Source organism: Moschus berezovskii, chromosome 27 (genome assembly GCF_049115385.1).
Source record: "Moschus berezovskii isolate FMDL1 chromosome 27, NW_MosBer_1.0, whole genome shotgun sequence".
NCBI classification, from domain to species: Eukaryota; Metazoa; Chordata; class Mammalia; order Artiodactyla; family Moschidae; genus Moschus; species Moschus berezovskii.
In genome coordinates, this window is record NC_142486.1 from 1,121,384 (window position 1) to 1,144,940 (window position 23,557).

Here is a 23,557-nt window from a genome sequence, read left to right on the forward strand (position 1 = left end):
CCACTGAGACCATGGCTGGTTGGAACTCAGATGGGCCGCAAGGGTAAAACACGAGCTGGGTTTCCAAGAGATGGTCAAGTGACTCTCGCTAATTTATACGTATGTATATAATTTAGAGAACTCCTATTTTAAAGTTAAGATATAACTGACATATTGGTTTCAACAACACGATGATTCACTGTATATACTGCAAAACTAATTTTCAAATTGATTCCATGTTGAAATAAAATTTTGGATATATTGCTTGCTTGCTCTGCTTAGTCACTTCAGTCGTGTCCGACTCTGTGTGACCCCATAGACGGAAGCCCACCAGGCTCCCCTGTCCCTGGGATTCTCCAGGCAAGAACACTGGAGTGGGTTGCCATTTCCTTCTCCAATGTGTGAAAGTGGAAAGTGAAAAGTGAAAGTGAAGTCGCTCGGTCATGTCCGACCCTTAGAGACCCCACGGACAGCAGCCTACCAGGCTCCTCCATCCATGGGATTTTCCAGGCAAGATATATTAGGTTAAGTATATTCATTAAAATTTCACCTGCTTTTTAAATGTGGTTACCAAGAATTTCGAATTACATACATATATGGCTTGCGTGTTATTTCTGTCATCAGGGTGGTTCTACAAGTTCTTGAGAAGGCACTGAAGCTGATGAAAACATATGCATATGTAACATACATATATTGTAAGTGAAACATGCAAAAGGAAGTGTCAGGTGCTGGTATTATTAAGTGCCACAGGAAGGATACAGAGGCTCAGGCACGAGCCGGCTCAGGGCCCCCCGCCGCCCCCCGTAACAACGAACCACAGCCTGGGTGGCTTCAGCATCAGATGGTTTTCTCATAGTCCTGGAGGCTGGGCGTCTGCGAGCCAGGTGTGGGCAGGGCTGGTTCCTCCAGAAGCCTGTGTCCTCAGCGTGCAGACGGCGGACTTCTCCTTGCGTTCCCACGTGGTCCCCGGTGGCTGCGTCCTCGTCTCCTCTTACAAGGACACCAGTCCTATGGGATTAGGGCCCAGCCCAAACCCTCGTGTTAACTCGGTCACCTCTTGAAAGGCTCAGTCTCCACAGTCATACTGTGAGGTACAGAGGTAGGAACTCAACGGATGAATCTGGGGGACAGCTCCGGCCACAAGGGAGGGCGAGGTGGTGAGATTCCGGGAAGAAGCCCCCGCTGCGGGGATGCCGGGGCGGGGGGCAGTGGGGAAGACCAGGGCTGGCGTGGCCGAGGCTTGCCATGGGGTCCAGTTCTCAGAAATATTAACCAGTTGGGTAAAACCCCAAGCCGCCTGCTCACTCTGGAAAATCTGGGGCCATGAACAGGCTGGGGACTGGAACCACAAGAAAAAGGGCTACAGGCAGGAGTTGTTAATTGGACCTGGAAGTTAGCTTTGTTTGTTTTGGCATTTGCTTGTTTTTAAATGACCAACATGGCTCAGAGGTATGGAAGTTCTGAGAGATGCTGTCGATTTCACTTTAAAATGAGAATCTGGTGTTTCTGTAGGTTATTGCTTTCAATAAAACTCCTTAAGTGTTTTGGAAATAACAACAACAAAAATCCAGTGAAATACATCAGTAGATGCTTTTATGGAAAATTTCCAAGACAATTGTTAAGTGAGAAAAAAAACCCAAGCTGCAGAACAACCCAGTTATTCAAAAAGCTCAGAGAAGCCCAGCAAGACAACGCCGCAGTGTGTGAGGTGTGTGCGGCCTCCGCAGGTGGGGAGCTGGGCCGGGCCGGGGCTTCCCTACTCGACCTTCCTGCTGCCGAGGGCTTCTTTACGCACTGCGGCTGAAGACAGAGGAAGAGGAGAAAACGGGAGCCACGAGGTCACAGGCCACAGGGCGCTGGCCCCTCGTGCTGCATGACTCTGGGTGAGGCCCTGCCCCTCTCTGGGCCCGAAGCAGGAATCTCTGCAGCTTGGTAAAGCCGCCGGTCCTCACTGTGCACGCACTTGCATGCACACACGTGACACAACCCTCCATGCACACAGAGCACACGTGACGGTCACGCGCACGCGTCCACTCACGCAGTCCTGCACATGGGCCTGTCCTGCCCTGGACCTCTTGAGTCGCCCTTGAGGCTGCCTGGGGACAGACACCCGGCCCTTCACTTGGCCCTGGCGTCCTGGTGACACTGAACCACAAGGGAAGCAGGCCACGTTTGACCCAGAAGCTGGGGTCGTGAGGGGAGCTGACCCTGCCAGGAGGGCCAGGCCTGAAGGACATGCATGTGGCCTGAGGCGGGTTCAGGCCTTCCCGAACCTCCACCGCCTCCTCTGATGAGATCCAGCCTGCAGGATCATCGTGGGATGGGAGTCAGCTCGCAGGGGGGACGGAGCTTTGCACACTGGGATGTTTCCATCGGGGTGGGGAGGGGAAGAGCCTACCAGGCTGGAACGGGGCGCGTCACACGCTGATTCTGACCCAGCAGGCCCCAGCGGGTCTAACCGCCTCCGGGTGATGCGATGGTTGTGGTCCACACCAGGGTTGTGCTTGTCTTCAGAGCTTGAACCAGGCGCACATGCAGGGACGGGGACCACGCTGCACGCTGGCGAGCTGAGCTGGCAGCCCTGCTGCCCAGTGCAGGGGGAGGCGGGGTCCCGGGGGCCCCAGGCGGCACCCTCCTCCCTGGGAGCCCGGGGGACGCTGGAAGGAGCCTGGCGCACACCAAACCCCACTCTGTCCTGGCAATTACGGCTTATCACTGGAGAACTAATCCCTTAAAATTAGTCATTAGCGGCTTAACAACCCCTTAGCATCGGTGCCCGCTAAGGAGCTGGTGGCAGAGGGGGTCTAGCTCCCCACGCGAGCGCGCTCGGAGCCCCTGGCCGGCGGTGGGGCAGGGAGCGGGCAAGCTCAGCAGCCGGTGACCCAGCTGACTGGGAGGACACCAGAGGCCTCTGTGCCCCGTCCTGCTCAGAGGCATCCCTGGGCGTGCGTCAGCTCCTTCTGCCTCTTTTCAGGGACAGAAATCTTGTAACTGAGCCCAAGCACTGTCAACCTGGGGCTGGCCCAGAGCCGGCGCAGGGTGGGCGGTCCAGGCCTGGGGTGGGTTTCCCACCTGGAAGCGGCCTTGGGGACCTCACTGTGGACAAAGGTGGGGAGGCCGGGGCAGCAGGGAGACCAGGGCCGGGTGCTCACGTGAGGCCCCCTGGCCTGGGGGCCGCATCGCCCGTGGGACTTGGGGCCTGGCACAAGCGTGGCCCCAGCCTTCCAGCCTGACTCACGTGCCCCCAACCCTCCAGCGCCTTTTCTGCCGAGACTGCGGGAGCTTAGCTCTGGCCGTGCAACGGAGACCACCATCCTGGGGGGAGCCCACCTGGCCCGCACACCCTGTGTTGGCCCGCGGTGACCCCCGGACACAGGCCAAGCACCTCAGCCCTGGCCTGTGTTTCGGGACCATCTGGCCAGCATGACTCTCTTCCTCCCCCTGCCCCGCGGACCCCGGTACCAGCCCCGAGGGGAGCTGGCCCTAGTGAGCGCTCTCTGCAGGCGGGGACATGCTGGTGCACACAGGGACCTTGCAGGGCATTTCAGGGGCTAATGATTTTGTGTCAGGTTCTGACTTGAGCATTTTATTACCGTTGGCAGCATCTGGTCTCAGCGATTTCACCCGGGAGGGAGATCAGGCCCAGGCCTCATCTCCCACACCTGGGCTCAGTCCAGCTCTCCAGGGGGCTCTCCATGGGGCTCGGGACGGGGCACCGTCAGAGCCCGGTCCCCGGACCCCCGCCTGTGGGATCTCACCCCCTGTGAAGCGGCAGGAAGTCATCATTGAGGGTTTGGGGCTCCTGAGGGGAGGTAGGAGGGGGCCCACAGGCCTCGGAACCCCAGCACAGCTGCCTGAGGAGGGCTGCAGAGCCCAGGAGGGCACCGGGTGCTGCGCTGATGCGTCCAGGGCCCAGGGAGCTGGGGGTGTGGGGAGTAGAAACACGCTGGATGTCTGCCAGCCTTGCTAAGCAGGGACCCTCGCCCCCCCGACGGCTCAGCAGTGTTGCTTCCGCCCAGCGCTGTGACCACAGTCGGGCACAAAACCGCGCTCCCCACCCCCGAGAGCTGGCACTGGGGTGCGCGGCTATGCGTGAGGAACCCAGAGTGTCTGATGCGAGGGTAGCGGCATGCCCCAGCGGGACCAGAGTCCAGTTCGGAGCAGCTGGGGGCCCTGGGAAGCCAGTCCACATGCCAGGCCGCGGCCTTCACATCTGAGAAGAGGGAACGGCAACCCCAGGTTGCAGTGTGGCTGGACGAGCTAGGGGCTCCGGGTCCCAGCAAGAGGGCCTGGGCTGACCTCGCGGTGACCCTGGGCCGGGCCGGGCTGCGTCTGTCCGAGGCCCACAGTCAAGGTCTGAGCTCCGGAGCCGACAGTGATGGGCTGGAGCGCAGAGCAGGGTCGGGGGTGGCCCCAGCTTCGCCGGCCCCGCCCACCTCCCCGGCAGTGACCTGGGAACTCGCCGCAGGTAGCGCCCAAGGTGAGTCTGTGGTCATGGGCTGGCCCATAGGGCAGAGGGCCCCAGCCCTGGGGTTCAGATGCACACACAGTGAGGGGCTGGGGTGTTAAGGGGGCCTTTATTTCATGAGAGCTGGGGACTTCGCAGGCTCACTCGCCTGGCCCCAGCCAGGCCAGGCTGGAGCAGGCTGTGGTGACAGGGCACCGCGGGGAGGGGCGGGGAGCCGGCCACAGAAACCCCCACCTGCCCTGCAGGACGGGGGGCGAGGGGGTGGCCTGCCCTGCAGAGCGGGCGTGGGCTCAGGGCTCGGGGAGGGGCCACCCTAAGCGGCTTAACCCCCCCAAAGCAGCCAGAAGTGCGCCCCTGGGCCCTGAGCTCGGGCGGGGCGCCCGGCAGGGTGGCAGGGCGATGCTCAGGAGTCCCCAACAGGCCGGGAGACTCGAGGCCCCGTCGGGGCAGAGGCCCGGCCAGGCCTGGGGGCCCGGGCAGGGGTGGGTGGGGCCAGCTGGCCAGGGGGAGCTGGGACCCCGAGGAACAGACAGTGAGGCTCCTGCGGGACGCCTGCTCCCCACGCCGAGGCTGGGGCCGGGGGCTAGGCCAGCGTCTGGCGGCTGAAGAGGTCAAGGGTCAGGGCACTGAGGAAGGCAGGGATGCTGTCCTGCTGCAGCAGATGCAGCTCGATGAGGCCTGGCACCGTCTGTGAGAACGCCGTCTCCAGCAGCTGCATCTTGGTGCCCGAGGGGCCCGCGGCCTGCAGGGGACATGGAGACGCGTCAGCAGGTGTGGGTCCGGGCAGACACCCCCCACCCAAGGCCCCAGGTCCAGACACGGACGGGCAGCCTGGCCATTGCCCATGTCCAGGCACGTCCCCGCAGGCGAGGCCGAGCCTCAGGCCTCACGGGCAGGGTCTCACCCCTTCTCTAGGGTCCAGAAGCAGACGGGCGTGTGGACTCCAGCTTGCCAGCTCCTCCAGGTCAGCCCACCTGGCACCCCCCGCTCTCAGCCCCCGCCCTCGTGATGACACTCAGAGCCAGGTGTGAGGGCCCCGTGCTGGCCACATGCAGTCTGAGGCGGGTCTCACTCCCGGGCTGTGCTTGGTGGGGTGGGGTGGGGCGGCTGAGAGGCCGCGGAGCAGGGCCTCCTTCACCCAGTGCCCTTGGGCTGGCCACACAGCAAGGGCGGGGTCTCTGCGGGGCCGCCTCTGGCGCCTACCCGCCTACCCGTCCAGGCTCAGATCCCGTCCTTTCTGGCTGGGAGGCTTCGGGCAGGAGTGGAGGGGCTCCCAATGAGGGCGTGCTGGGGCCCACCGCCTCCTGGAGGGCTTCCTGCAGGCGGCAGGTGGGGGTCCGGCATCCTGGAGAACCCAAGGGGTCAATTCCTCCCACGCTTCTTTATCTAAACGTCAGCTGAAGTTGCAGAAGTGCCAGGAAGGAAGACGAGCCTCCCTCTAAACACTGGGCGCCACACGGCAGGGCCCCCCAGACTAGCCTGTCAGCCCCTCACATGTGAGTTTGGAGATGTCTCGGGGCCAGCCGGGGTCACCAGGCAGGTCTGAGCAGAGGCAAGCCCGGGTCCTCGGCTACTGGGGGTGGACGGAGGCCCAAAGGTGCCTGAACACTCGGGCAGGGCTCACGTGACTGCTCCCTCCCGTGGGCAGCGCCCAGGGGCAGGTGGAGGCTGCCTGCTGGGGTCCGGGAGAGCTGGGACGCAGGCCTGGGGAGAGGCCGTCGAGGATCAGACGGGAGCCTGTGGCCTGCAGCCCTGCTCCTCGAGGCGGGGGTGCTGGTGGGGTAGCTCGGGGGGGCGGGAGGGGAGGGGGTGGTGGCCACCGAGGGTGGACGCCCCCCAGCGGAGCAGCCACCTGCCCAGCCTGCCCACCTGACCCGGTCAGCTCCACCCCTGCCCAGAAGACGCCGGCTGCCGCTCCATTTGGACAATCCGGGGCTGGATACCCTCGTGGTACGCACCCCTCTGGGACCCCTCCTTCCCAGGCAGCTCCTTCTGACTCCAAACCCGCCTGCCGGCTGAACTCCAGCTCTCCCTCAGTCTGTGGGCGCCCGCCCCACCAGAATTCTTGTAACGGCCACCAGAGGGCTGCCTGGGGCCCACGCACGCTCCTCCCAGCCGCGGAGACCCTGCAACACGCCTCCACCCGGGCCAGGCATCCGTTACAGGACCACGTGCAGGACGCACCTGCGAGTCTTCCAACCAACGAAAAAAGACAAGTGACCCAACGAGAAAGTAGCGGAAGGATCCGAACGGACGTGCCCTCAGAACACAGACCAACAGCCACGACGCCGTCTGTCTTCAGGGAAACATAAGCGAAGCCCATGTGAGACCTGCCCCAGGCCTGCGGGACCGTCTAACCCAGGCCGCAAGGACCGCGCTGGTGCGGACACTGAGCTGACCGCCCAGCGGTTCCTCAGGAGAGAACCCTGCGACTCGCGACGCCACTCCTGGGCACGTGCCCGAGAGACGTGAGAGCACGTCCACACGGGGCTGGTGCGGGAGTGTCCACGGCAGCAAGACAGGACAGGCACACAGGCCCGCGCTGCGGCCACGGGCGGGCGGGCTGGGCGCGGGAGGCGCGGGAGGCGCTCTGTGCCACGGCGCCACGGGGCTCACGCGGGAGCGCTCTGCGGGGCCTGCCGCAGCGAGGCACGCAGAGCAGGAGACGGGCCTGGGCAGCGCCGCGCCTCCCGAGACACCCCGCCCCGCCGAAGGGTAGCCCGCGGCCCCGTGAGCGCTGCTCGCGTGCGCAGCTCAGGTCCTCTCAGAGCCTCTCTCGCTGACGCAGACAGACCTCCCTTGAAAGGCTGGGTGCCACGGGACAGGGCCCCCAAACTAGCTCTCATCCCCCACAGAGGCCGTGCCCGCTGCCCTCCTCCCCCGGCCCCAGCCCCGGGCCCGAACCCCCCGACTCCCCCTGCCCAGGCCGGCCCCGACCTGTGACCACGGCCCCCCGCTGGCCCCCGAGCGCGGACTCGGCCACCGGCACCTCCTCCCGCCACGCGGCCCCGCCGGGCGGCCGGTCCCGCTCCGCTGTCCACTTAGCCCTGTCAGAGCTCAACAGACTATTTTTACAGAAAAATACGAGAAACCACTCTGACCTTTACCGAGAAAATCCTTTCATTTCTGCCTTTTGCTCCTGATTCTGAGTCTCCCCTAAATGTCAGAGGGGCTGGTTCTCCTGTAGCTGTGGGCCCAGCGCAGGCTGGGGGTGGGCGGGGGCTGGACGGGCAACTACGTCTGCCTGGCCGGGGAGGGGGCAGGCCCTGCCGTCCCTCCTCCCAGCCTGGCCCCCGTCTCCCTGCCCCTGGCATGGCCCCTCCTCTCTGACTGAACCCGACTCCTCCGGGCGCCTCCCCAGGCCCCGGTGCGCTGCGGGCTCCTGACTGCCCTTCACGTGCAGACGTGCCTCGCAGAGTCCGCAGTGGGGTTGCGTGGGGCCGCTCGCCCAGCCACCAGGCGCTCCCTCTGTGCCCGGGGACATCAGGACACCCATGTGCCCTCAGGACCCGGGGACCTTGGGACAGGTCAGCCGGTCCGGGGGTGGCCTGCCCCCGGCCCAGCCTGCTGCCCGCCCTCTGAGGTGGTGGCTGCCACGGACACTGTTCTCTGCCCGGGCTAGGCTTCCAGACACTCGCATCTGCAGAACAGAACCAGGGCTCCTCCAGCCAGGGTCTCACACACTCCAGGTGCCTTCTGGTGCTCCCAGGCTGATCTGGGGGGCTGCATCGAGGACGCCGGGGCCCTGCCCCAGGACGCCCGCGCGGCACTCCCACCAACCGCAGGGAAGAGGCTGTCAGAAAGGGCGGCGGAGCAGGGGTGCCGGCCGGCCGCTCACATGGCCGGGGTGAAAGGTGGCTCATCACAGCTTCCTGCGATCTCCAGGGTTTTTACTGTGACTGCACATTATATTTGTGATCAGAAAAAACAATAACAGCTCAGAGAACAGGCAAACACACACACACACACACCATCCCTGCTACAGACATGCGCTGAGGTCCGTGTCACCAGCCCTCAGGCCTGGGCCAGGCAGGACCTGCGGTGGGGACACGGCATCGGGGGCCAGGCCTCGCAGGACAGCCTGCCCTGGGGCCCTGTCACCAAGGTCGGCCTTCAGGGCCGCTGTGAGCTTGGCCGGGGGCTGGGGGGGGCAACACCTGGCTGCTTCCCCCAGATCTGAGCCGCCCTCCACCATGGGAGGGTGCCTCTGGGGAGACCCGCCTGCCCACGAGTGTTCTGCGGGCAGAGACGTGCACACACCCTGGGCTCCCCGAGAACCTGGGCGTGTGGAGCAGCCCCGCCCTGTCCATGCCCGTTGCTCTCCCCTTGCCTCGGAGCCCAGGCCTGAGGCCCACGCGCAACCCCCAGCCTTCTGAGGGCCTGCGGGCATGTCCCTGCCATCCCCGAGGCCCAGCACCCTCCTTTGTCAGCAGGAGATGCTGTCAACCCTGCGAGGCCGCTGGGCGTGGATGCCTGGACCAGGCACCTGGGGGCTGGCCGCGTGTCTGGGTCCCGGAGGCCCCTGGGAGCCCCAGGCAGATGCTGCTGTGCATGAAGAGAGAGGCCACGGAGGCAAGTGGGTCAGGACGCTTGGCCAGGAGCTGAGCGTGCTGTCCTGGCACCAAGTTCCAGGGACGAACGGAAGCTGGCGAGGAAGCATGTCCAGCACGCGGAAAATAGCTCAGCCAATTATCCCCACTTAATTGTACTGAAAGCATCTAAATACTGCAAGTTCTAATTACACCAGCGCTATTGGAATTCACCGTCCCTGGCGAGGGGTGACCTTTCCCAAGAGCGATTGTTGGGGGGGCAAGGCCAGGCACCCCAACAGTTGCAGACCGATCTCAAACCCACAATTATTATTATTATTCTATTTATACAGCCCTCCATCTATCAGATGCTCCATTTTAGATCCACACGCAGCTGTTCCTGGGGCCTCACGCGGGGGAGGGAGGCAGGCCTCAGGAGGTCACGTCCAGGAGCCCCGCCCAGCAGAGGCGGGTGCCCAGGCAGAGGGTCCCAGCGGCAGAGGCCGGAGGTCGGGGCAAAGGCGGGGCACGCGGGCAGAGGCGAGTGCGGCGGGCACCGCAGGGCTGACCGCGCCCTTCCCCTGCTCTCAAGGGGCAGAGAGGACCCTGCAGGCCCGGCCCCCAGTTCCGGGAGAGCCTGGGTCCCCATCTTCTCCTTCACGTGGGCTGGACCGCCTGCCCCTCCTCGCCTACCCGTTCAGACAGCCTGGGAGTGGCTGAGAGGAGCCCACGGGGCTGTCTGAGGGGCGGGGTGCTTGGGGGGATGGCTCCGACGGAGATGCGGGAGTGGGGGTCCGCGGGGGTCCACACGGGCCGCTCTGCTAGGTGCAGCGTGACGGCGGTCCTCACTTCACTGCTCTGAGCCGGACTGCCCTATTTTAGGGGAGGGTTGTTGGTGGGCTCAGATGATATCACCCGTCCAAACACGCGGCTCTGGGAGAAAGAGGGACATTACTCGCCTGCCTGAAACGACCGGAAAAACGAGACACAAAAATGCAACGACGCTTTTAGGTCCTGGGAAGTGAGGAAGTGAGGGGGTGGCCCTGGCAGACGAGAGGGGAGCCCGGGACAGCCCCGTCCTCCCGAGAGGCTTTCTGGGCACAGGGGGGCCACTCTGAGCGGAGGGTCAGCTGAGAGCTGGGGAGACCCAGGGACCAGAGGGTGCAGGGCAGAGCGCACGAGGCGGGAGCCACGGCTGGAAGTAGCACCGAGCAGACTGTCCCTGAGCACCCCGCAGGGAGCTGATTGGCGTGTGAGCAGGAAAGCACTGAGACCAGGAAAGCAAAGTTCCCACAATGGTTCAGAGCAAACATCGCCACCACAGAAGCTCACACAGAAGCCGGGCCCCTGCCCGCCCCCCGGCCATGCCAGGAAAGCGTCACAGGGCGGTCTCCCCTCAGCACGAGCAGACACCCTCGACCACCTGCTGCTCTGGTCCTGCTCAGAAGGCTTTCTCTGCTGCGCCGCTCGGCATCCAGGATCTTAATTTCCCTGAGCAGGGACTGAACCCGCATGCCCTGCGGTGAAGCACGGAATCTTCACCACTGGATCACCAAGGACACCCCTGGCTCACACATCTTAAACCAAGACCTGAAAGGCTCTGTTTCCAAGTAACAGAACTTCTGAGCAAAACTGGGCGGGAGCAGTCACAGGAAGACAAAACGCCCAGCTCCCAACAGGGGGAAATTCACCACCCATCAGATGCCAGTCCGTGCAAAACCCAGAAGACTGTGATCCACAGTGAGGAGAAAAAGCAGTCCATGGAAACTCACCCAGAAGCGACACTGACGCTGGAGTCAGCACATGATGTGAGAGAGCTGTCGCAACCTAACCCCCGTGTTCAGAAAGCTGAGGACACAAAGTGCACACTGAGCTTCTGCAGGCGCGTCTACAGCGCTTGCGACAAGCGTCCTGGGGGGTGTTAATGGCAGACTGGATGCTGTGGAAAAACGTCCAGTGAACTTGAAAACATAGCAACAGAGACCGATCAGAAGGGAAAGTACATGCGTGAGCTGGCCGCGGGGCCCTTGAGGGACGCACCACACACGGCCGCACCCCTGCAGAGGACCACAGGAGTGCAGGGTGGCTTCCGAAAGGCTCCCAGTGACCCCACCTCCAGGCATTTGCATCCCATGGAACCCACAAAAGAATGGGAAAAAAGATACACCACCCTAGCAGAAGCCGAAAGCTGGAGTGACCGTTTGTTTAATACCAAACAAAGCAGATTTCAGAGCAAAGAATATTACCAAGGAAAATGGTCATTTGAAAACAATAAAGGGATTCATTTACACATAAAATAAAAGCTACCAGAAATGCAAGGGACAGACAAATCTGTAACTACAGTCGGAGATTTCAATACCTCTCTGTCCACTGACAGAAAAGAAAGACAGGAAATGAACACAGATTCAGAAGATCTGACAAGCCTACCAAAAAACTACCTCACATATTCATAGCATTCCTGCAGAATACAAATTATTTTCAAGTATTATTTACTTAGACAACATTCTGGACCTTAACACAAATTTTAACAAATTTAAAAATAGGGTATCAGAGTTTGCAGAGTGCTGCTGAAGCAAGCCTTAGGGGAGGTTGTACAGCTCTGAGTGTCTACATCAGAAAAGAGAACGGAGTCAAACAGAGGCTTCAGCCTCACAGGGAGTTCATGGTTAAGACGCCACACTTCCACTGCAGGGGGCAAGTGTCTGATTCCTGGTTGGGGAACTAAGATCCTGCAAGCCGTGGGGCACAGCCAAGAAAAAGTTTTTTTTTTTTTAAAATAATAAACTAAAATAGAAAGGGTAAAGTCGACACAAAGTAAGAAAGGAAATACAGATCAAAGCGGAAATCAGTGAAGCAGAAAAAGCATTAGAAAAAAATGAAACCAAAAGTGACTTTTTCAGAACATTAATAAAGTTGATATACTGGTCAGATGAATCAGGAATAAAAGAAGACACAAACTGCGATTAACAGGATCGCGAGTAAGCGAGATGACAGCACTATGGATTCCAGAGTTTCAAAGGGCGGTGAGAAAACAGCATAAACAGCCGTTTCCCAATAAAGGTGACAACTGACGTCAAATGGACAAAGTTTTCTGAAAGACACCAAACGACCAGAACTCACCACAAAGGAAAGAGATAACCTGAACAGCCCTACAGCTTCTCAAGGAAATGAGATGGTAGAGAAAAAGCTCACAAAGAAATCCCCAAGGCAGGATGGCTCTCCTGCTAAACTCTATCCAACATTTAAGGAACAAACTATTCCAGCTCTACAGAAAGTGTTTACAGAAATGGAAGAGGAGAAACGCTCTCCAGCTCATCCTACGAGTCAGGTGACAGCAGGACACCATGGTTGGATGGCGGCATCACAAGGGAGAAGGCTGTCCGAGAATCCTCAGGAACACAGATGCGGAGATTCTGAGCAAAGCAGCAAGCGATACACGCCTGATAACACGGGTAGTAAGGGTAACACAATTCTATCCCAGGAGGGCTTCCCAGGTGGCTCAGACGGCAAGGAATCCACCTGCCAAGCAGGAGATGCGGGAGACCCAGGTTCGATCCCTGGGTCGGGAAGACCCCCTGGAGAAGGAAATGGCAACTCACTCCAGGGCTCTTGCCTGGGAGATTCCACGGACAGAGGAGCCTGGGGGGCTATAGTCCATGGCGTCGGACAGGACTGAGCTCACACACCACATCGCTCTTCCAGGAATGCAAGGATGGTTTACTGCTAGAAAAAGTTTAATTCAACATATTAACAAAGTAAAGAAGAAAAACCATGATATCTCAATAGATGTAGAGAAAGCATCTGACCACACCTGACACGGGTTCCTCAAAAACATTCCTCCTTGGACGAGACCAGACCAGCACGTCCTCAGCCTGATAACGGGCATCTCCAACTGCCCCATGGCTGACGCTACACTTAGTGGCTCCAGCTGAATGCGTCCCTTCAGTGTGAATGTGGGACAGGAAAGCTCCCACTCCCGCTCCTACTCAACGCTGTTGTGGGGGTCCCGGCCAGGGAAACAAGACAGGAAAGAGAGATGAGACCCTCCAGCCGGGAGGCAGCAGCAGGTGTCCCTGCTTACACATCCCACTACTGTCTCTGCAGAAAATACCACACAACAGGTTAAAAGGCTGGAGAAGGCAATGGCACCCCACTCCAGTACTCTTGACTGGAAAATCCCATGGATGGAGGAGCCTGGTGGGCTGCAGTCCATGGCGTGCTGAGTCGACACGACTGAGCGACTTCACTTTCACTTTTCACTTTCGTGCATTGGAGAAGGAAATGGCAACTCACTCCAGTGTTCCTGCCTGGAGAATCCCGGGGACAGGGGAGCCTGGTGGGCTGCTGTCTATGGGGTCGCACAGAGTCGGTCACGACTGAAGCGACTTAGCAGCAGCAGCAACAAAACAAAATTAAAAGTAAAAACCAGTTTATGATAGCATCAGACACACGAAACACTTAGAGATAAACCTGATGGAAAGACATGAGACTGTGCCCTGGAAATGGGAAGGCAGAGCAGAGAGACGGTTCTCAGGCTGGAGACGCGACACTGCTGAGGGGCAGTTATCCCCAGGGGACCCCAGCTGCAGTGCGGTCCCAACCGAACCTCAGCAGGCTTCTCCTGGAGAAGTCGACAAGCTGGCTCGAAAATGAATGTGGAAATGCCAAGAACCAGAACCCCCCAAAGTCTGAAGAAGAACAAAACTGGAGGCCAAGACCGAGCCTTGAAGACGGCAGAGGAGAGAGGGGCTGGCTTCCCACCACAGCCTCCTGGCCTCTCCTGACCCCGCTCCTTCCAGCTGCTCGCCCGTCCTAGACACAGGCACTCACTCTCTTGTACACACACACACACAGTACTTGTACACACACTCTCTTGCACACACACACACACACACTCTTGCACACACACCGCCGGCAGTCCTGCTGCAGACACGCCATCTCCCAGGAGCCTCCTTGCCGCCTCTGCGTGGACCCTGACACTTGTGTGATGCTCTCCTGTTTTCACGCTGGGCTGTACAAGCGTGTCCGGCACAAACGTCCGACACGCTGCCCCAGCAGCCGCGGTCCCTCCGTCAACAGAGCGGCGTGGGGGGAGGAGGGAGCGCTCTCCTCTCACCTGGGCTGCCTCCTCCGGCGCATGGACGGTGGGACCGGGCCTGACCGCGAGGGCACGCCCACTGCAGGACGAGGCCTCCGTGCATGGAACAGGTGACCAGCCCCAGGAGCTGCCCGGCCGGCGCTGGCGGAACCACAGGGGCACCGGCGACGCCTGGAGGCCCAGCCGAGCCCTCGTCACAGGCTGGAGCCGGCCACGCCTCACCCCGCACCAGACCGTCTGCACCGGCCTTGCTTTCCATCTCTGGCAGGGATGAGGCTCTGATCTCCAGACAGAATTTTCTCTCTTCCTTTTTAATTAGTACTTGGTAACATCACCAAGCTGTGAGTTTATGGCTTTGTAGATCTTGTGTTTTTGACACTAATTACTCACAAAGGCTTTTTAAGCTCCATTTCAACTCTGCAACTGACACGCTAGTAATTAAACGAGAGAGGAAGTGGCAACAGACTTCAGCCCCGGCCCTTCCCACCTGAGCGCTGGGCTTCCACGTGGCTGCAGCCCCCACGGCCCCGAGGCTTCAGTCCGGAGGCAGTCCGTCCAGGGTCCCGCTGCAGCCTTCCCTGCTCAGGGTCTGACCCTGCTGTCCATTCTGGAGCTAGACCACACGTCCTTGAAGTGGGAAAGGAGCCGAAAGTGGACACTTCCCCAAGGATCCCAAGGGTCTGATCCCGTGGGGTGCTCAGTGCCCCCAGGACAGGCCGGCCCCCTCCTCGGGGCTCCCGTGCCCACATGGCCCTTCGGTCAGTCCTCAGTCGGACGCGTGCCGGGCACTGGTGTGTGTGGCTGTAGAGCTGACCCTTCCTCCGTGGCTCCCCCTGCAGAGCAGCGGAGTCAGGGGCCGAGAGGGCAGGGCAGGGGGTGTGAGGGTTACGAGGCGTGGCCACCGCTGTCCTCCTCTCTGGATGGAAGCAGACTGGGGGGCCAGGACCAGTGTGTCTGAGCCCCAGGCTGGAGGCTGGGCTGTGGGGGGACTGGAGTAGGATGTCACCAGGCTGGCCAATCTCGGGGCTTTTGGAGCCGACGTGGCCCCCCCGGGAGCCCCCAGCGGGCAGGGTGGCTGCAAGGGGGACCTGCTCACTCAGGACCACGCAGGAGCTCCAGTGACCGCCCAGATCCACTGCAGCCAGGGCCAGCTCCCCATGGCTCCCCACACCCCTGTAGAGCCGGTCCAGTCCCTGTGTCCTGACGGGGAGGTGGCCTCCTCTTTTGCTGGCAGAACCCAAAGGCTCTCTGGTGGACAATAAATCAACCCAACAGGGTCCAGCCCTCCCCTCTTGTTTCCAAGCCGGGCAGTGCCTGCCCGGTGTGAAGGAGCTGGACCCAGGCAAGGGTCGGGGTGGCCAGAGGTCCCGGAGTCCTTCTGAGGGCTGGGGCTCGGGAAGTGGGCCAGCTTCATTAGTCTGCCCGCCTCTGACCGTGCTGGGACTCCCTTAAATACAATTGGTTACTCACAGTTTAAGGTTCTTTATTGCAATTCTATTTTAAGATGCAATTAAAACATCTCATTGTTGAAGTGCATGGTTCCTACTGGGCTTTTCTGCTAATACGGAGTCAAAGCCAAAAGTGGGGGTGGAGACCGGGCCAAGACTCGTTTCCGAGGCAGCGGGTTTGGTCAGGACTCAACTCCCGTAGAGAAGCCCCCAATCCGTGAGCCACCTTCCCTGGCACAAGCCAGGGTCCAAGACCCCTAAGCTCCGTACCACGCCCTATCCAGGCACTGTTGCCCTGCTGGCCAGACAGGTCCCTGGGTCCGGCTGTGTTGAAGGCACGTCCTCTGTGCCCGCTCCCAGGGGTTCTGTGCTGGCGCCAAGTGGCAGGCCCTCACCTGGCGGCAGCTTCTCACGCTGCCCTGCCGCCCAGCTCCACCAAGGCTCACGACTTCCAGGCAGCTCAGAGCACAGGTGGGGCGGGGGCGTCCTCTGCTCTGGCTGGACGGCGTCCCACTGTCAGGATGGATGACATCGATACCACCAAGGGAGGCCCAACCCGAGGGCGCCTGTCTGATGAGTCACCGGGGGTGTCTGCCCACTGCTAGGACCCACGGGGCGTCGGGCATAGGATGAGCGCCAGCCAGTGGCCACCAGATCGGCGGGGTGGAAGCAAAGGGTCCTGGCCCCCAGGCCCCGGCAGGAGATGCTGTGCATGCACTTGCATTCACCCATGGGCACCCCCACCCCCCACCGCCGACAATGGGAGCAAAAGGGCGGAAGGGCTTCATTCTCCGCAGGCAACGCCGGGGATGCAGTCTGCAAGTGCACAGCGTGTTAAGTGCATTTTCCGTTGCATCAGCGCCTCAGCCTGCATGCGGCCGCGCTCGGCTTCCTGACGCGAGTCGTGGGGCTTTCCTCATCCTGCTGACAGCGCTGCATTTGCATTGACCATTCATTTAAAAAAAGAAATTTCCAAACACATTCTGTAGCTGAATTTGCTCCTTGGCCCCAAGAATGGAATATAGATAATCTCCTCACTTCTTGCAGGTATCTTCCTGTGATTTAATTCCAGAAATGATTTTTGCAAAGGCCCCTGGTGTTCGCATCTGTCCAGGGAGAGGAAATTACTCTCTTTGGGGAGCTGGAAGACCACAGATTGTTTCCAACTTCGCCGGCCTTTTCTGCCGAGTAAGCACCAGCTTTGTGTCCGGACATGGGACCCAGGACTCGCGCACTGCAGCCTTGGGGCAGAGCCGGGCGTGGGCGGGGGCAGAGGCCAGTATCAGTGAGCCTGGAGGGTGCACGGCGGTTCAGGGTGACCCTGCAGAGCCGGTCCTGCAGGAAGGCTTCGGAGCCCCGCCTTGGCCTCCCTGAGCTGAGGTGACTCCGGGAAGTCAGTCAGGGCTCTGACACCCGCTGCTCCCACAAGGCAGAGGGTTCCCATCCACACTGCCTTCCCTGCAGCCTGCTCACGGCCGAGAGGACTCCTGGGGCTTGGGTCCACCGGGTTGGGAGGGCGCACGAGGGGAGGCCTATGAGGGGTTGCCGGCCTTTCTGCGCTCTGGGAGCAGGACAGCGTGCAGGTTGGGCCCATGCAGGGAGACGGAATCCCACACACTGCTGTCCTTCCCTCCAGGAAGGATGGCCACCCCGATTAGGAAAACACTGCTTAGTTTCCCAGCAGGGCATGACCTTAAGGGGGAATCTCATCTCCCAAGCAGCCTGGCAGGGCCTCTGTCCGAACACAGCTCGCGCTCACCAGTCTAAGCAGCTTCTCTGGGCCTCGTTCCCGGGCCAAAGCTCCTGGGCTGTGACACCCCCTTGGGTTTCCAGGGCCCCGTCCTCGGTGCCAGGCAGGGTGGCAGGGCACGTGGCCACCGCAGCAGAGCAGGGACCTCAGGCCACAGTGAGGAGCCCGAATCCTGTCTGAGAGGGGCGGGGGTCTCGCCAGGATGGGCACGTCGGGTGGCTCAGTCCCCAAGCCCGGTTCAGAGAGCCAACATCTGAGCGCGGTCCGGTGACATCATGTGATTTAAAAGTTAATTAAACGGAGGGGGATAAAGTATAACAGCCCCAGGTGTTTATTTCCAAGCAGCGTTTGGAAGGAAAGGGGGAAATCTAATAAGCAGCTCTGTGAGGTATTGCGTTAGGAGTAATCACGTCGCTAAATCACCCGGCGTTCACGGAGGGGCTCCCCGCCGCTCAGGCGCCCCTCCTGGCCTGGCACCCGCGGGTGGGAGCCAGGGCAGGGGTTCTGAGCCCAGGGGCCCCAGCTGCCCAGAAGGTGCACCCCTAGATGCAGGCGGGCCTCTTGCTCCAGGCGTGGGTGCCCCTGTGGACGGAGGGAGGAGAGGCCTGGGGACCAGGGCCTGACCGCGGCCAGGACCCGCTGGATGGACGGTCACTGGGGTCAGCCCCTCGGGGGGGCTCCCTCTGCGTCTGGTAGGGGGAGCGCGGCAGGAGCTCAGCGGGGCTGGGGGCCTCAGTCCTTCCCGGCCCCTGCGACCTCCTTCAGGCTGAACCAAGCGAGCCCCCTTCATCCTTTGCAATCCCCGGGCGCCCTGCCATCCAGGGACCTGTGCACAGCCCTCCTGCTGGCTTCCCAGGCACCATGTGGCCAGGCAGGTCAAGCCGGGGGGGAAGGGAGGGGGAGCTGGGCGGGCAGGTGTGGGGGACAGGCAGGTGGGGGCCGCCCTGGAGCCTGGGTTCAGCCCCCGGAAAGGTCTGCTTGGAGCTGGCTGAGCCGCTCCTGTGAGTCACCAGGTAACAAATGGCCTCCCCAGCTCCCGTGGGGGCGCTCTGGCGAGGGCCGCGATTGATGGCCCTCACGGTGAAGTGTAATTACCAGCTCACTCCCCGAGCACCAGGCACATTCATCCATATGCCCACGGAGGCCCTCGTCACTGAGCAGGTGGCCCCGCGCCACCTCCACGCCTGCACGACCTCCCCGTCACCCGGTCCTGATGTCCGAGCTCCTCTGTGGGCCTTGGGCCCCACGAGCTGGCTCTGAACCTGTGGGGCGCACCCTGTGCCCTGCCCACAGCTGCCCACGGGCCCCCCTGCTCACAGGGCACTTCAGGCAGGGGTACCCTAACCCCTCAGCAGACATGGAGGGACCCCTGCCTGACGATGGCCCACAGGACCCTGGAGGGACCCGGGCCCTGCCCCCGACCCGTCCTGGAGGGCCTGCCGTCCTCCTGGGAGACGGCTGGCACTGCTGGGAGGGAGCTCACCCAAGGGAACCCCCATCAGCAATCTCGCCAGCCCGCCACCCGCCCCAAGAGGCCAGGGCAGCTGCCTCTCCCAGGCAGGCAGGGTTGGGGCGAGGGGAAACCCACCCCCGGCACCGGCGGGACCCCGTCAGGGCCAGGCTGACGGGCTGACCACCGCTCCTCCCCGTGGCTGCCCCAGGAGTGCCTCCCAGGTCAGGGATTGAGCCTGTCTCCTGCGCTGGCAGGCCGATTCCTCACCACGGAGCCACCAGGGAAGCCCCGTTATTTACAGCTCTGTCTGGATACAGGCCCCAGTTTGTGGCTGGAGGGTCACAGCGTGGCTCGAGCTTCAGTTTTTGGAGGAGTCTCCAGACCGCTGTCCAAAGCGGCTGCACCAGCTCACATTCCCGCTGATGGGGGAGGACAGCCCGCTTATCTCCACACCCTCCCCGCTGCTCGATACTTGTGGTGTGGGCTTTCTGATGACGGCAATTCTGACCCGTTTGGGGGGTGCCTCCCTGCAGCTCTGACCTGCGTTTCTCTAAGACACCGAGCACCTCTCGTGTGCCCGTGGGCCATCGAGCGTCTTCTCTGGAGAAAGTCCTCTTAGGCCTTCTGTCCGCTTTTTGACTTGGTTGCCTGCGTTTTTGTTACCGTGTTGTATGAGCTTCTGTGTGGTTTGGAAAGGAAGCCCTTGTCGATAACGAATTTCACAAATGTCTTCTCCCAGTCTGCAGGCTGTCGTTTCATTCTTTATGGTTTCCATTACCGTGAAAAAGCTTCTACGTTTGATTAGGTCCCATTTATTTTCGTTTTCATTTCTGTTACCTTGGGAGACTGATATAAGAAAACACATGCCGTCATTTATGCCAGAGAACGTTTTGTCTGTTCTCTCTTCTAGGAGTTTAGAGTTTGATGGTGTCCTGTTCTATATTTTGGTCTTTAAGCCGTTTTGTGTTTATTTTCGTATACGGCGAGAAGGTGTGTTGTAACTTCACGGATTTACATGTGGCTGTACAACTTTCCCAATACCACCTGCTGAAGGAACGCTCTTTTCTCCACTATGTATTCTTGCCTTTTGATCCGTGGGTTTGCTGCTGGGCTCCCTGGTCTGTCTCACTGATCCACGTGTCTGTTTCTGTGCCACTGCCATGCTGCTTTGATTGCTGTAGCTTTGCAGCATCGTCTGAAGTCTGGGAGGGTCCTGCCTTCAGCTTTGCTCTTTTTGATCAGGATTGCTTTGGCAATTCTGGGTCTTCTGTGGTTCCATGTAAGTTTCAGAGTTATCTGTTCCGGCTCTGTGAGAAACATCAGGGGTGACAGACAGCACTGAGTCTCAGATGGCGTTGGGCAGTGCTGGCTGAAGCGTTCTCACTCCTCGCCAGCCCCTGACCCATGGACATAGCCTGTCCTGCATGAACATGGGCTCCAGTCCTGATCCCAAGTGCAGGACAGGCCAGGCCACCAGGGAGAGGAGAGGAGCAGGAGACGGAGCAGAAGTGCTGGAGGGGACACTGCCGGCAGACAATGCACCCAGGGGTGAAGGCCAGGCTGGGCCTCCTCGCTGGGGGGCTGGGCCCAGGGATGTCTTGCCCCAGGACGCTGGTGCCCGGTCAGAGGTGTGCTCAGCACCTTCTTGGACTCCTGGCCAGAGGAACAGGCAGGGGCCGGGACCCGCAGGTCTGCACTCCAAGGAGGGCTCTGGGTTGGGCTCTGCCCTGCACCCGCCAGGGACATGTCACAGGGACAGTGTCAGCACTGGACTCGCTGCCCCGCAGCCCAGACCTCCTTCCTGCACACTTTAATTAGGGCAGAGTAAACAACGGTGTTTTGAAAAACGCATGTTTCTGTGTGATTGCTTTTTTAATTGGTTAGCTTAACATTTGAAATTTGATTTAATTTCAGCTTGATTTTCCTCACCACGGGGTCAGGCTGAGAGCCGGGGAAATCACTGCAGGAGCTCCGTCGTTAACGGCGGGGGTCCGGGGGCATGCGTGCTGGAGCCTGCAGGCTGGCATCAGGGCCTCATCTCAGCTGAGTCGGGGGAGAGGGGCGGGGAGCCTGCAGCCCCCGGGTCAGAGGATGCCTGTGTCGGCCCCTGTGAGCTGGGAGCTCCCTGGGAACCCTCTGTGTGGTGAGGAGCTGCTGCTGGCTGAGCAGGCGGCCAGTGAGCAGGCGCATGGCGGTTCTCTGAGTGGCAGCTGTCCACGCGTGCCGCCGGCCATGTCTGTCATTTACTTAATGTTTTTCTTTAAATCAACTATCCTTATCAACTTAAATAGGCTCAGTTTGGAAGCAAGCTTTGTATCACCAGCATAACATGAAAACAAACACTGCCTGCCATACGGTAACCACGAAAACAAGTTCGACACTCACAAAAGAGCGGCACCGAGCCTCGTCCCCATCTGGTGGGGGGCAGCCCACGGCTGGTTGGGGAGGGGACCCGGGGACTCAGAACGGCCAGGCTAGCCCCAAAGAAGCGCCCCCCACCCCACCACGGGAAGAAGGTGGCGGGGCAGGAGCTGCCCCGGGCAATGCCTGAGAGAACCCACCACCATCACCAGCTGGGAGTCGGAAGAGGAGCACTGGCCTGGAGGACTGTCCTGGGGGGGCACTGCTCACTCCTCAGCTCCAAGCCTGCCCCAGACACATGTTGACCTTGGGACTCTGAACGTCCATCCTGACCTGAGGATTTCTGACCCGAAAGCAAGCCACCTTCCCCATGTAAGGGGAAACCCGGCCCCCAACCCGGGCTGGCTGCGGGAAGCTGGGCATGTGCCGGGCCCCTGCCCATGGGATCAGCAACCCCCCAGGCTCCTGACTCCCCAGACCCTGGGGTTCTGGTTCCCAGGTGAGTTAAAGCTACAGGACTCCATGCGGGTGGGGCGGGGTGCAACGGGCCCTGCACCCTGGCCCGGTCAGCTCGCTTGTCCAGCCCTGGGGTCCGCCAGGCCCTGAGGATGGAGGGCGAGCTGGGGCCCCGCCCTGCGGCCCTACCAGGGGTCTCCACCCGTCTCCAGGGGCGCTCCGTCATTGCATTCACAGGCCCTTTCCCGAAGGGGTGCAGCTGTGAGCCACAGAGGGGCCGTGTGGAGGAGGGCAGCCCCCAGGACCCAGGCCAGGGGCCACCGCGGGTGACATCAGGGCCCCTCTTCGCCTTGAGGCTAGAGGGACGGGCGGTCGGTGGGTCTCAGGGAAGCCAGAAGGCGGGGCTGTGACAGGCGGGGCTGAGGAACAGGACAGTGGGCAGCTCCCCTCGGCCCCCACCCTGGACTCGACGCGCAGCCTTCTGACCCCGTGTGCGTGGGGCAGAGGACAGATGGTGAGGCTGCCCCGTGGCAGGGTCACCGTCAGAGTGCCCAGCCGGCCCAGCAGTCCCCAAGACTCCAGCTCCCCGAGGGGCTCTGCCGGGCCCCTGTGCCACGGCCATGCCCCCAGGACAGACACTAGAGCCCAGCCCGGCCCCAGCTCCGAGGGGACCATACCGGACGCCGGCCCATGCAGGGATCTCCGTGCTCCCTTCCCTCTCCTGAAAAAACTGCTTTAATATTCTTCACAGCAGCAGCGCCTTCGAGGAGGGGCAGACAGACTGTGGTGCCTGGGCGGGTGGGGCTGAGAGCCGAGGGGGGCCATTCCTGGGAGAGCAGAGGCTGCTCACGCGGCCCCTGGAGGAGCACCTTCCATGAAGTCTGATGTGAACTAATGAGGTTTGCACAGTTAATCAGGGCCGGCGGCCCGGGAGACTCAGCATCCGCCCAGGGCGGCCACCAGACGAGCGCTCCTGCTCAGCCCTGCGGCGTCAGCTCGGGGGGAGGTCTGGCTCCCCGGGGAGAGCAGGCAGTCCTGCACCAGGAGTCTTGGCTGCACGAGCTAGACAAGGGCACCGGGTGACCCACTAGGCCTTGGGACCTCAGTACAGCCCAGCGGTGCACAGCACCAGCCCCAGTGTCCTGCAGTGGGCCCTTTCCAGGTGGACGGCACCTGAACTGGTGCCCCGTGACCGGGTAAGGACGCCTGTGCCAGGCCGGGGGGAGGGTATGAGGGCCCCGAGACAAGTGCTGGGTGAGGCTGGGGGCAGCGAGGCCTGGGCCTGCAGGGAAGGGCAGGCGGGGCAGGGGTCGGCACATGAGCTCAGGGGCAAAGCCCCCTGGGGATAGCCTTCATGGACAAGGGCCTGCCAGCTCTGTGGGGTGGGGTTGGGGTTGTTCTTGGGTGGGCCCCCCAAGTTGCTGAGGGGCTCTTGTTTGAGGCAGTCACTAGCAGTCCGCTGGCCTCGGGACCCCCCAGGACAGCACCCTGTGGGTGCCCAGTCACCCACACCTGCAGCTCCCATGCCTGCTCCCTGGCCCCATCATGGGTGACCCGTGCTCAACTACAAACCGTCACCAGGTCCAATCACGTAGGAGACAGAGGGCCAGGGCCGGGCCCCCGCAGCTCGGAGTCCTCGCTGTCTCAGGCCTCCGCTCTCGCTGCCCCCAGCCTGCACCCCAGCGCCCTGCCGCGCAGAGAGAGGTGTGGGGAGGGCCCCCATGTCCCAGCGCGACCCTGAGGCCCAGAACAGGCAGGCACGCTTGGCTGAGGAGCCCCGGATCATGGCCTGGCCCAGGTCAGCATGGGCAGAGGAGGCACCTCTGAGCCCCGCACCCACCCCAAGATGAGAGCTGTCACTGGCAACCCTGAGGTGCCCTCCCAGCAAAGCCTGCTGGCTCCAGTCCGGAGCCCTGAGTCCAGGCCGCATGGAGCGCTCCCATGGCCTAGCTCGTGCTTTGTTCTGGCTCCAGCATAGTCCATTCTCTTCTCCAGCCCCAGCCCTGGCTCAGGTG

General features: G+C 61.4%; 1 protein-coding gene across 4 annotated transcripts in view; it reads right to left on the reverse strand.

Moving 5' to 3' along the window:
• Window positions 1-681: 681 nt before the first annotated feature.
• Window positions 682-23,557, reverse strand: part of MAD1L1 (mitotic arrest deficient 1 like 1) — a 233,454-nt gene continuing 210,578 nt past the window's right edge. The window contains exon 16 of one of the 4 annotated variants that reach the window (XM_088833067.1): window positions 682-5,189. In XM_088833067.1, coding sequence (XP_088689193.1) covers window positions 5,031-5,189 — 159 coding nt within the window. In that variant the 3' untranslated portion in view covers window positions 682-5,030. The remainder of the gene's footprint in view (window positions 5,190-23,557) is intronic. The other 3 variants (XM_055410437.2, XM_055410436.2, XM_055410435.2) reach the window with 3 other exon arrangements.